At 38.9% G+C, this 14,481-nt stretch overlaps 1 protein-coding gene across 4 annotated transcripts in view; it reads right to left on the bottom strand.

The window, feature by feature from the left end:
* The window catches only part of MTO1 (mitochondrial tRNA translation optimization 1), a 40,168-nt gene extending 30,282 nt beyond the window's left edge, over window positions 1-9,886 (bottom strand). For 3 of the 4 annotated variants that reach the window (XR_011650077.1, XR_011650078.1, XM_004475974.4), the window contains exons 1-3: window positions 9,544-9,886; window positions 3,920-4,119; window positions 3,723-3,840 (exon numbers count right to left, since the gene is read on the bottom strand). Coding sequence is in view for 1 of the 4 variants with exons in the window: in XM_004475974.4 (XP_004476031.2) it covers window positions 3,723-3,840; window positions 3,920-4,119; window positions 9,544-9,751 (526 nt within the window). In the remaining 3 variants the exon portion in view is untranslated. The remainder of the gene's footprint in view (window positions 1-3,722; window positions 3,841-3,919; window positions 4,120-9,543) is intronic. The other variant, XR_011650079.1, reaches the window with a different exon arrangement.
* Window positions 9,887-14,481: the final 4,595 nt, after the last annotated feature.

Here is a 14,481-nt window from a genome sequence, read left to right as displayed (position 1 = left end):
TCATATATACTTTTCCTTACTATCAACATCTGCATTAGTGTGATACTTTTATTACAATTGACCAATCATAGTCTCAGTTAACTTTTAAAGTTAATTAATTTTGCACTTCTGGTTAAATGGTTAAATATGGCCGAGAAACCTTGCATGATTTCATCTCTCTACTGAAACTCCAAGAAAATGAAGTTGCATTTAAAAAAGGTATAAATGTAAAGGATGAATAACTGGAAGGAACTTGTCAAAAGATGAGAAATTTCAAAATATTTTTGGAATGACAGAGAGTGGTTAGAAGCGTGATGACTGACTTGGCAGATGGTTATAACTGGAAAGAAGATACCAAAGAGAATGGATTAATTTGCCTGCAAAGACACAGAGTGGGGAAGCAGACTTGGCCCAGTGGTTAGGGTGTCCGTCTACCACATGGGAGGTCCACGGTTCAAACCCCGGGCCTCCTTGACCCATGTGGAGCTGGCTCACGCACAGCGCTGATGCGTGCAAGGAGTGCCCTGCCACGCAGGGGTGTCCCCTGACAGAGGAGCCCCACGCGCAAGGAGTGTGCCCCATAAGGAGAGCCACCCAGCGCGAAAGAAAGTGCAGCCTGCCCAGGAATGGCACCACACACACGGAGAGCTGACAGCACAAGATGACGCAATAAAAAGAAACACAGATTCCCGTGCCGCTGACAACAACAGAAGCGGACAAAAAAAGAAGACGCCGCAAATAGACACAGAGAACAGACAACCGGGGTGGGGGATGGGTGGAGAAATAAATAAATAAGTAAATATTAAAAAAAAAAAAAAAAAAGACATCGAGCGGAGGTACCAGGAATAAGGAATGAAGCTTGGAGCTAAAAACAGAGAGAAATGGTTGCAATCTACACATAAAGATTGTGTTCCCACATAGGTCAATCTTACAGGAAAATGGATGTTTACTTTCAGAGAATTTAAACCTGAAAAGTTTCAAATTCAGAGATGTTAAACGCACTGGAAGGCAGAGTGAGGCAGAGGGCTAAAATGAGTGATTTTTCTCTCTGTCACAAATCTTCTGTAAAGAGCTGGTCCAGAAAAATCTAACCTCATTCACAGATAAATAATAATTAAAAGGAACTGGCCAAGAGAATCTATACACAAAGATACCACACTTTAAAATGAAATCCACCACAGAAAAGGCTTAAGGAAATTAGATACCACTTAAAATAAAGAATCAGGAACATGAAGAAGAGGACTGAGAAAAGTAAGCAGAACAAAAATAAAAATTTAAAAAGGATGAGAAAAAAATGATAGCTTTTGAAGACAGGCAATAGGGAGTCAACATCCGTATGATGGTATATGTACAGAGACCCAGCAATGTCACTTCTAGAAATACATCCAAGAGAAATTAAAACACATGTCCGTCCACACATCCACACAGAAACTTGTACATGAATGTTTATAGTAGCATTATTCAAAATAGCCAAAAGGTGGAAACAATGCAAATGTCCATCAACAAATGGACGGATAAACAAATTATGGTACATACATATAATGGAATATTATTCAACCATAAAAAGGAACCAAGTACTGAAAGCTGATACAACGAGGATAAACTTCAATAACATTATGTTAAGTAAAAGAAGCCTGACATAAAAGGTCATATATTGTATAATTCCTTTTCTATGATACATCCAGGATAGGCAAATCCATAGAGACAGAAAGTAGATTAGTGGTTACCAGGAGCTAGAGGGAGGAAAAATGGGGAGTGATTACTTAATAGGTATGGAATGTTTTTATGGGTAATAAAAAATAAAGTTTTGAAACCAGAAAGTGGGTGGTTGCACAACACTATGAAAACGCTAAATAACACTGAATGCATACTTTAAAATGATTAATTGTATGTTATGTTAATTTCACTTTAATTAAAAAAGTGAAGGTGTGAAATATATTTCCATATAAACAGAGAATGCACTGCTAGCAGACCTGCCTCACAAAATACTAAAGGAAGCTTTTCAGCCTGAAAGAAGCGACACCAGACAGTAATTTAAATCCACATGAAAAAAATAAAGAGCATTGGGAAAAGTAATGATGTAGGTAATTATAAAAGATACTATAATTACATATTTCTTCTCACAACTCATTAAAAAACAATTGCATAAAACAATATATTTTGAATTGTATTGTCTATAAAATATATATGGGCCAAGAAAGAACATTTAAACACAGCAACACATTAAGTAAAAGGTATAAATAATTTGAAGGTAAAAGGCTTACACCAATAAAAATAATATAACCATTAAATCTGGGCTTGGAAGGAGACAGAGGCAAGAAAAGGAAATGAAAGTAAAACCAATTTAGTCATTGTTCACAGAGGAAAGTCAATAAACACTGACTGAAGAAAGAAGATTAAGCATATTATATAAAATCTTAATTATTAAGGTAATTGCCAGAACTAAAACACAACCTTCTAAAAAAGAAACATCAGTCCTCATGTCGAATGGAAAAAGCCAGACACAAAAGGACACTCTTATGAGATAATTAGAATAAGCAAGTTCAGAGTTGAAAACTAAAATATAGGTTGTCAGGGGCCAGGGTGGGGGTAAGGAATGGAGAGTTCATGCTTAAATTACACAGAGTTTCTATTTGGGGTGATGGAAAAGTTTTCATAAAGGGTAGATGTGATAGTACCACAATATTGTGAATGTAAATAACAGCACTGAATTATATATTTGAATGAGATTAAAAGGGGACATTTTAGGTTATACATGTTACTAAAATAAAAATTAAACAAATATAGGACAGTACAACACCAAGAGGTAACTCTAATGTAAACCATGGACTATTACAATAATGTTTTTTTCATCAATTAAAACAAATGTACTACACTAGTGCAAGGTGTTACTAATGGGAGTAGTATACAGGAACTCTAATTTCTGCATGATTTTTCTGTAAACCTACAACTCCTCCAGCTTTTTTTAAAAAGAATAAAATAATTAAAAGCAAAGAGTGAAAAAAAAGTACAGAAACACATAATGCTACAATTTTTGTGTGAAAAAAAACAAAAAAGTACATATATACACACATGGAGATTTGTATATATGCAGAGATAGAAAGACCACACAAGATATAGTGAATGCTGCTGAGGAAGAAAAGTGGTGGCTGGGGGATAAGGTAGAAGCGAGATTACAGATATTATTTTTAAAAGTTAATAATGCCTAAGACTAAATTAGGAAGTAAAAATATAACCACATTGCTTATAAATATGGAGGCATACACTGGAAGTAAAAGGTGAAGTGGTTGCCCCAAGGGAGGGAGATAGTTATTTTTCATACAAATTGTAAATCCTACTTTATTATTTTTTTAAACTAAATGTATTCACATATTACTTTGATTAGTATATCTTTTAAATTTAAAAACATGTAATAAGCTGGTAAAATATAAATAAAAAAATTAAAGTCAGAAATAGGAAAAATAGAAATTACAATAGAAAATTAAAACATAAAAAGGGAAAAAGACATATATAAGCAGGCTATAAGGTCTTACTATAAGATGCCACTGTACAGCCCAGGAAATTGAGCTTTATGGAAGTCAAAAAGAAAAAAACAAGCATGATTATTTACACAATTTTCCTCATACAGGAAGAGAAAACAATCATTTCCTGGAATAAGCAAAATATCTCCATACTTTGTTCTAAAATAAATTTCTCATATAGTGTTTGAGACACTGTTATTATGATTAATAAACAGTACATACTCAAAACAACGCCACTGACACGGCATTTCCCAGGGTGCTCAGGCTCTGGTTCTGTAAGGATAAGATCTTCTACAGCTCCCTCCTGAACAGTAAGCAGTGGTGTACTCAGGATTTCTTTCTATCAAGAAGAAAATATAGGTGAAAAATAGCAGTTAAACAATCACTACACTCTTCTCTGTTTCATGCCCTTGTCTTACCTGCATATTGTACTTATAGAGTTTTCTATCAATTTGAGCTCTCAGACCCCACACAGCTGGTCCCTTACGCCGGTTTAATACTTTGTAATGTATACCAGACTGGTCACAGATGCGAGAACAAAGGCCATCCAAGGCATCTACTTCTCTCATTAAATGCCCCTTTCCGATGCCCCCAAAGGAGGGATTACAGGACATCTGACCTAAAAAGAACAGGCATAAACAAAGAAATACACTTATAGGTATGTTATACATAGTGAATGTATGGGATGGATACTCAACTCCCTAATGAAGTGGCCCAATCAAAGCCCTAATCATAACTTAATCATGCCCATGTACAGACCAGATTACAAATATAATCCAATATCTATTTTTGGAATTCATAACCATATCAAACTGGTATACCTCTCATGAAATCTTCCCAAAGAAGTTTCCTTGGCACTGGTTCACTATTAAAATCAATTATGTCTTTCATACATGTCATCTGTTTGTTTTCTTTTGCTCTTATAATTAAAATTTAAACTTCTTCAAAGTATAAACCATATGTTATAACTTCTGTTTAAACTGGCATAAAGGATAAAATCTATTTGTCATCTCTGTTCTAAAATGGAGCCTCAATATCCGATGTATAGTTGTACCAGCACTTGGGTAGGCAATGGTACCTCTACTCCCTACTCTCTCTCTACTCACTCTACTCTATATCACTCTACTAAAGAATTTGTCTGCCATGCTGAAAAGCTTATGATAAAATATTAGCTACTTAATGTGGGTCAGGCACTGTTCCAGGTGGTTTATATATACTGTCATACTTAAACTTTATACCAACCGTGTTGAGGTTGGTACTATACTATTATTGTTTGTATTTCATGAAGGAAGAAAGCCTTAGATAAATTGTCCCCTATCCAAGGTTACACAGCTGATTCATAGAAGAGCATGGAGCAGTATTCAGATTATGTAGCAATCTCTTTAGTGGAGAAATCCCTCCATGAAATGCATAGGTGGTATGATAGAATAAACAGGTTCAGAAAGCCTTTGCTTGTTTTGAAAGGCAAAAAATAGTTTGCCAAAAACATCACTTTCCAGATCAGTGTAAAATAAAAGACTTCTACCGCTGACTTAAAAAGGAGGAGATACTGGCAGATAATACAATTGAATCAGGACAGTTCTTGCATTCTGTAATCCTATGGAAGTTCAATCTTCTAAACCCAAACTATCTTTTTTTTATTGAGGCCAAGTAGGAATAAAAATACCTTACTATATTAAATTATTTTTAAAAATGAGACTGATTTTAAGGTAGAGTTGTCAATCACTAAGAGCCATAGAATATCTCTGAGATGTATGTCTCAATGGAAAACTCAGATCATACAGTGTTGGTAGAGAAATATGGGTTTTGATGGAAATCCCTTTATCCGTGGCAGAACTACATTACTTATACTATTTAATGATTACCTTATGTATTAGTCAGCCAAAGGGGTGCTGATGCAAAATACCAGAAATCGGTTGGTTTTCATAAAGAGTATTTATTTAGGGTAGAAGCTTATAGCTATCAGACCATAAAGCATAAGTTACTTCCTTCACCAAAGTTTATTGCCATGTGTTGGAGCAAGATGGCTGCAGACTTCTGTAAGGGTGTAGCCTTCATGCGTTCCTCTCTTCCCAGGCTTGTCCCTCTCTGGGCTCAGCTGCTCTGACAACAAGGCCAGCTGAAGACTCTTAGGCATATGGCTTTTTCTCTTCCTGGGGCCTTCTCTCCTTCCTCATAACCAAGCTCCTCTGGTGTGCTTACTTCCTGTGGCTCCAGCTCAAAACTCCAACATCAAAATTCCCAACTTCAAAATGCCAACTCTGTCCTTTGCCATGTCTTTTATCTGTGAGTCCCCACCCACCAAGGGGCAGAGACTGAAAACCATACTGATGTGGCCCAATCAAAGTCCTAATCATAATTTAATCATGCCCAGGTATAGACCAATTCACAAACATAATCCAATATCTATTTTTGGATTTCATGAACCATATCAAACTGCTATACCTTTGTTCTATAATAATTTTAAAATAAAATTGTATGGAAGTATTTCATTCATATACATACATGAACAATAAATATATAGTAAAATTTGAGAATTTACAAAACAAACATGCATATTATTATACAAGGTTCCCATACATCTCCTACTAGCAACACTTTACATTGTTGTGAAACATTTGTTACAGACTACGAAAGAGCATTGTCAAAATGTTACTACGGATAGAGCGTTTGCCTACCACATGGGAAGTTCGCGTAGGGGAGCCCCATGTGTAAGGAGTGCGCCCCATGAGAGCCGCCCAGAGCGAAAGAAAGTCCAGCCTGCCCAGCAGTAGCACCGCACACATAGAGAGCTGACGCAGGAAGATGACGCAACAACAACAAAAGAGACACAGATTCCTGGTGCTACTGAGAAGGATACAAGTGGACTCAGAAGAACACACAGCAAACAGACACAGAGAACAGACAACTGGGGTGGGGGTGGCGGGGGGAAGGGGAGAGAAATAAATAAAAATAAATATTAAAAAAAAAACTTACTACTGGGAAGTGGCTGTGGCTCAATCAGTTGGGCTCCCATCTACCATATGGGAGGCCCTGGGTTTGTGTCCCAGGGTCTCCTTGTGAAGGCAGGCTTGCTTGCACGCTGCGGAGCACTGCCTGGCCTGCAAATGATGCTGCCCGGCCCACAGATGCACCGCCTTGCATGCAAGCACCATGGAGAGCCAACTAGGCAAGGTGACACAACAAAAAAGGGAGACAAAAAAACCCACAAAAACACAGAAGAGATCGTGCGAATGGACACAGAGAGCAGATAGCACACAAAAAGCCACAAGGGGAGGGGGATAAAAAACATGTTTCTACTAACTATAGCCTACCTTACATTTGGTGTATTTTTCCCTCAACCTACCCACTAATTAACACACATTATTATTATATCTTCATTCACTACCAAAATCACTGTTATACATTCCCTAAATGATTCTCTAGTTTCCTTTCAATTGATACTTTGGTCCACAGACTACCCCTTTTAGCCACAATCACATTTATAAATCAGCAGTGTTACCTACACTCACTATAATGTGTTACTGTCAATTCTATTCATTTCCACACTTTTAACAATTAACCTTATTAATAATGCCCCATACATTAAGTAAAAGTTCCCTTTCTCAACCCACCCTCTATTCCCTAGTAAGCTATACTCTAGAGCTAACCTCCATGAGTTTACTCAGTATATTTAGTTCATATTAGTGAGTTCATACAATATCTGTCCTTTTGCGTCTGGCATAACTGACTCAACATATCTTCTAGGTTCATCCATGTTGTCATATGCATCCTGATTTCATTTTCTTCTTACAGCTGAATGGTATTCCAGTGTGTATATACCATATTTTGTTTATCCATTCATCAGCTGATGGACATTTGAAATGCTTCCACATTTTATAAAGCCGCTATGAACATGAGTGTACAAATGTCAGTTCATGTCCTTGCTTTCAGTTCTTCTTAATATACTCCTAGTAATGGGCTTGCTGGATCATAAAGCACTTCTATATTCAGCTTCTTGAGATACTGTCAAACTGTCTTCCACAAAGGCCGAATCATTCTACATTCCCACCAACAGTAAAGGAGTGTTCCTATTTCTGGACATCCTTCCCAGCACTTTGTAGTTTTCTGTTTTATTAATGGTCATTCTATAAGATGTGAAATAGTATCTCATTGTAGTTTTTTTTTTAAGTATGTATTTTTATTCATTTATTTTTATTCCCCCCCCCTCCCAGTTGTCTGTTCTCTATGTCCATTTTGAGGCGTGCTCTTCTTTGTCCACTTCTGTTGTTGTCAGCGGCACGGGATTCTGTGTCTCTTTTTGTTGCATCATCTTGCTGTGTCAGTTCTCTGTGTGTGCGGTGCCATTCCTGGGCAGGCTGAATTTTCTTTTGAGCTGGGCGGCTCTCCTTACAGGGCACACTCCTTGCGCGTGGGGCTCCCCTATGCGGCGACACCTGAGTGGCACAGCACTCCTTGTGCGCATCAGCACTGTGCATGGCCAGCTCCACACGGGTCGAGGGGGCCCAGGGTTTGAACCGCGGACCTCCCATGCGGTAGGTGGAGGCCCTAATCACTGGGCCAAGTCCACTTCCCTCATTGTAGTTTTGATCAGCATTTTCCTAACAGCTAATGATGTTGAAAATATTTTCACATACTTTTTAGCCATTTGTATTTCGTCTTTGGAGAAATGCCTATTTAAGTCTTGCCCATTTTTAAATTGGGTTGCTTGTCTTTTTAAAAAATATATTCCGCCCCCCCCCCCCCCCCCCCCGCACGGATGCTTTGCACTTGCTTTCTGTGTCTCTGTTGTGTGGTCTCTGTGTCTGCTTGTCTTCTTTTTAGGAAATACTGAGACCCAAACCCAGGACCTCCGATGTGGGAGGGAGGAACCCAATTGCTTGTGCCATCTTCACTCCCTGCTTGTTGTGTCTCTCATTGTACTTCCTCATTGTGTCACCTCATGGCGTCATTTTATTGACGTCAGCTTGCTTCTTCAGGATCCACTAGAACTGAACTGGAACCTCCCATGTGGTAGGTAGGTGCCCAACTGCCTGAGACACACCTGCTTCCCTGCTTGTCTTTTTAGGATTGAGTTGTATGATCTCTTTATATAACATATATATGTAGTTTCTAGGTATTCTCTCCCGTTGCGTAGGCTGCCTTTTTACTTTCTTGACAGTCTTTTGAAGATCTTGATGATGTTTCCCTACATAGTTTCCTAGAAGATTTATGGTTGTAGCTCATAATAACAAGCTAAATGATAATTTAAAAAATTATTTCGGTATATAAATGTGATTTATTCACAATTTTTACAAAATACAGTTAATATTCCAAATACTGGTCACTCCTAAGCAAAAGGTGGGAGGAAAGCCCTAATTTACATGAGTAATTTACAAGGTGATATTTTAACGAGCAGCTATCACGAACATGGTCTTGGTTTAAATTACTGCAGTCCAAAGGTAGCCTATGAGGGAGGTGTGAGGGGAACCGGGAGAGAGAGGAAGTGGGTAGGGGGAAAGGGGGAAGGAGAGAGCGAGTGAGCGAGACAACTGTGTCGGGTCTTAAGCATAAAACTGGGGGGAAATACTCAGTAGAAATATAGAATGCAATAAAAAGGATCCTCGTTCTTCAGAAAAATTTCACAAAATTTCGAGAAAAACACAATGGTAGCTTAATAAACGACTACTAATAACGTTAATTAGTCCTTTTCACCATCCAAAGCCACAAGACGATAAAGGGTAACCAGCAGGAAAGAACTAAGCAACTATCTGCGAGTATTCTTGAAGCTTCCCTCTTTCCCAAGGTGCAGTGCTTTCGTTGACTGACTACTTCTTTCAACAGTCACACAACCCATGGTCCACAAAACAGTCTAACCCAGAGTTCTAGCTCGAGCCCGCCTGATTCCTGCGCGACACAGATCAAGGCTCCCAGGAGCTGGGAGTCCCACTAGCCTAAGTGGGGAGAAGAGGTTGCCCACAAGGCACAGAGCGGGGAAAAGGGAGTGAGGAGACATTCGCAGTCCGCCTCCTCCGCCAAGCTCCACATCACCTACGTTCCTTACCGATGGTGTCCACGCGGTGCGTGAGTAGCAGAGTCCTGGAGCCGCAACGAGCGGCGGCGGCGGCTGCCTCAGTCCCGGCATGTCCTCCGCCGATCACAATCACGTCGAAATGCGGAGTCCCGGGCGACGCGCTATCAACGCTGATCCGGGCCAAGGGAATGTGTTTGGTGAGGGAAGCAGCGACCCGGAGACTTCGGAGGGAGAACATAGTGGAGGAAAGCCAGTGGAAGACACCGGATACCAGCGAGGAGCAAAAGATGAGAGAAAATCAGAGTCTGCAGGGCGCAGCCATTTTGCTCTGACGTCACGACGCAGCACGCTATGTCTAGCGTCGCCGTAGATTGGCCGATTGGCGTGGCTTTACAGCTGAGGGAGCCCGGGGACCCGCGCTAATGGGCGGGGCTCGCGTACCTTTTTTTCTCCAGGGCCGGGTTGTTTGATTACCTGGGTTGGGTACCCCTGCGCTAAAGACATCTTTGGGCCTTTGCAGGGAGTTGCAGTTCTGGCCGCCAGGTGGCCACCTAAGAACTTTGTCTTGTCAGACTCTTTGAAATGCTGGTTCATCACCATGACTTCGTTTGTCTATAACGACTACAGTCTGAAAATAGATTCCAAAGGTGTTCAAATATATTTCTGGATGAAAAATTCATAATGCCCAATTAGGGAATCTGACGGTTGGAGGTCGTATCCAGTCTTTTAGAATTGACAGCCTTAAAATCTTGCTCAGAGAGGAAACTTTGGTTGTATAGTGAAACGCCCTGCGTGGCAGGTTTATTGTTCTGATAATTAAAAATCCGTCAATACATATATGTATTTTTGGTCTTATTACTTGAGTAATAGATTTTTTAAATACAGAATTTAAACCTTACAGAACTTGGAAAGTTAAGAAGCCTTGATTTCCACCAGGCCTTCATCCCCCCTATTTTTGTTTCCTTGATGCTAAAACAAATAGAAAATGGGTTTCGCTTAATAATAAGAATTTGTGGGCTGTTAGAGGCTTGCTGGCTGGTTTGCCTCCTCCCTGGTAGGTATCTTTTGTCTAGTCAACAATCTTTGGGCTTTCTTGGCTTTTCCATAGAATGGCAATGCACATGGGGGTGTCTTCTTTCTCTTCCAGGTTCCCTTAGCTTCCAGCTTCTGGCTGCTCCTAGTGGCTTCTTTTTTGTGTGTCCAATACCATTGCTTATAAGGACTCCAGCCATGTTGGACTAAGGTCTGCCTTCATTCAGTATGTCTACACCTTAACTAATAACATCTTCAAAGGTCCTATTTACAAATGAGTTCACACACACAGGATCAGGGATTGCGACCTAAACTTGCCTTTTGTGAGGGATATGATTCAATCCTTAAACCACCCCCATAATCATTAACAGCATTTTAGTGCTCATGCATCCTAATTTTTAAAATACCTATACTAATGCTACTATTGTTTTGTAGATATAATAATGATTATACTGTTTTGCAGTTTGCTTCTTTCCAAGTAACAATGTATTTTTTACATCTCTCCCTGACAGTTGTGATAGCTGAACCTGGATGGGCCCCAGAAAACTATGCACTTAGACTTAATCCATTCCTGTGGTATAACCCTGTTGTGGGTGGGATCTTTTGATTAGGTTACTTCTGTTAAGGGTCTTTATTTCTTTATTTAAATTTTTTGTAATTTGTTGTTTTTCTTTAAAGGTATTTTGATTAGAGTACTTCAGTAAGGCTTGGCCCAGGTGAGTCTTAATCCTCTTACTGGAGTCCTTTATAAGAGAATGAAACGCAGATGAAGAGAAAGAGAGAACCACAGAAGCAGAAAGCTGAAGACAAGGAAAACTGGAAGAGGAATAAAGGCCCAGAAGATGCTGTATGTGCCTTGCCATGTGACAGAGGAGTCCAGGATCACCAGCAGCTGGTCTTTGAGGAGAAAGCACTGCTTGATGAAGCTTTAACTTGGACATTTCATGCTCTCAGAACTGTAAGCTTGTAAGCCAAAAAAATCCTCATTGTAAGAGCCAACTCATTTTTGGTATATTGCATTTCAGCAGCCTAGCAGACTAAATACCAATATATTGATTTATCTCACTTTTTAATGTTGTCTGCTATTCCATTGTTTTTGTGAACCAAAACTTGTTTAATCAACCTCCATTAATACAGCATTTTTATTGTTTCTAATTTTTAAAATCATGGCCACCCTAGCATGTGCATCTTTTTAAATATATTGGACAGTTTCTATAAATTCCTGTAAGTGGAAATATTGGGTTAAAAGGCTCCTCAATTTTTAAATTTTTAATAGCTAATTGCTAAATTGTTTTCCAAAAAAAACTGTGTCACATTAAACCAACAATGTATAAGATGATAGTCCCACACTGTAGTCATCATTGATTTTAATCCCAAAATACACAAATATTTTAAAAATATACAAATATTTTTAATGAAAATAGAATCATACAATACACATTTGTAATCTTGGTTTTTCATATAATAGTTTGTCATGGACATATTTCTATGCCAATAAATACAAGCGATGTCATTTTCAAGGGTGGTAAAGAATACTAATGTATTAATAAATTAATAAATATTAATATTTTATTGATAAAAATCAATAGCTGAGCCTTTAATTAGAGACTCATAGGCTTACATTTTCCATTTGAGAGCTATTCACTAATCCTCTCACAAGGTGTTTATTCAAGTGGGACTCCTCTCTTTCTAATAGTGACATTAATCATAGACCCAAAGTTAGGGACACTGTGTTTAGGTACAGTGTAAGTATATAGTTACTTGGAATTTCTGCTGTAAAAAAAGATAACAGTCTTCTTTATGCTAAAATTAGACTAACCTCCTTGTTCTGAATTTAAGGAATCCTCATTGATCTTTTTTTTTGTTAGTTTTTAAATATTTTTATTTTAGTATCATATACAATCTAAAATTTCCCCCTTTAGCCCTTTCCAGATATTTAATTCAGTGGTATTAATAACATTCACAATGATGTGCTACCATCACAATTGTGACACTTGGAAGCTGAATAGACCCCAGAAGATAATTTCCTAGAACTAATCCATTCCAGTGGGTGTGAACCTATTTTAGGTGGACCCCTCTGACCAAAACTCTTCAATAAGATATGACCTGGGGTGGGTCTTAATCCTCTTCCTGGAGTCCTTTATGAATGGATGAATACAGAGGGAGGGGGCACAGAGAAAAGAGACACAGAGAAAAAAGACACAGAGAAACAGAGACACAGAGAAAAGGCCCCAGGAGCTCAGAGAGGATTCCACAGAAGCTGAGAGGGAAAGCCACAAGAGCAAAAAACAAATCAACGGAAACTGGGAGAGAGAAAGCCGCAGAAGGAGCAGCCAGAAGCTGAAAACAACAGAACCTAGAGGAGAAGACCAAGGCTGGCAGACGCTGCCATGTGCCTTCCCATGTGACAGAGAAGTTCAGGATAACCCACAGCTGGTGGTCTCAAAGGACAGAACATCGCTTGATGCCTTGGTTTGGATATTTTTATTCTAGCCTCAGAACTGTAAGCTTATAAATTAATAAATTCCCATTGTGAAAGCCAACTCATTTCTGGTAAATTGCCTTGGCAGCTTTTAGCAAACTAAAACAATCATTCATCAATCTTAAGTTGTTTCTGTTTCGTATTATGAATCTTTACCTCAGGCTTGATTGTTATGCTAAGATCTGATCTACCAAAAGTATGGGACGCCTAGAAACACAGCCTCAAAGACCCTGGATAGTAAACACCTTTTTTACTACCATAATTATAGATAAAAGGACTTTTTAAAAAATGTAAAAGTGTTTGTCATTAGAAACATTAAAAAAAAGACAAGCTCTAATTAATGATGAGTTTCTTTTTGATCCTATTTGCCACTTAATTTCAAGGAAATTAAGCATAGTTATTAAGCTTAGCTATTAAGCATAGGAAATTAGAAAACCAAATCCCTGCCTTTGACAGGCATATGATTTCATGGGCAATTCAGGCAATAGACTGGAAAGGAAGTCAATTTTAAATTAGTCAATTTCACTACCATTTGTGATATAGGCTATGGGTGGGGGCTGTTCATCTCTTCATAGATAACCTGAGTTCTGTGTGTCAAATAGTGAGAGCTGCAGCCCTGCCCTTAGTAACCATGGCAAAACGCCAGTCCCAGAAGAACAATTAAACAATGTAAACTCTATAAACTTTAAATATTCAGGGAAAATGCAAACCAAATGTGTTAAAAGCTTACATGGAATGTATAAAGTTCATGCTAAAAGCTCACCTAGAATGTGGGGGTTATGTGTTAATTCAAACTTATTGAGCACTGAAACAAAGGACCATTTAACTCTTCCTCCATATAAAAGGAACTCAAAAATCTTATTTGGGGCTCGGGTTTTGAACAGAAAGCTCCTGAGCCCAGCTGGTCATAAATAAATTCTCTTTTCCTTCCCAAAATTATTACTGAGTCCTGGCCTTTCCATATGCAAATAATTGAACCTCTCTCAATGTCTACAACATTTGGGGGCTCGTTTGGGATTTGCAAATGAAGGCTGGAGAAGGTAGCATTTTGCTACCCCTTCCATATCCCTGAGGAAGCCAGGAGGACTCAGGTGAACCCCAAATCTGGGTGCCCCTGGACGACATTTAGCCCAGAAAAGATGTGGGTTCTCTGGAATCTTCCTGACAAAAACCAGGGCAAGGGAAGTTCTGGAGAAAAATTCTGGGAACAAAAAAGATCCACCCCAGGGGAGCATAGTGTCGGGAAAACCTTATCTTTAATTGTTAGGAAAGGAAGTCTGACTAACTTCCAAGAGAGCCCCAGTACCTCCAGAAATTTGGGGGGAAGCCGTTCTCTCAAAGTCTGAAAGGAAAGGAAAAAAGGGAAAAAAAACCTGGTGTTTGGGTTTGGCTAACTACGTTGTTAGTGTCTGGTTCTGGTCTTATCTCTACTGAGGCAGTGAAGATTTGATTAT

The sequence above is a fragment of the Dasypus novemcinctus genome, chromosome 11 (genome assembly GCF_030445035.2).
Source record: "Dasypus novemcinctus isolate mDasNov1 chromosome 11, mDasNov1.1.hap2, whole genome shotgun sequence".
Taxonomy (NCBI): Eukaryota; Metazoa; Chordata; class Mammalia; order Cingulata; family Dasypodidae; genus Dasypus; species Dasypus novemcinctus.
This window is presented reverse-complemented; position numbering and strand designations above follow the sequence as displayed.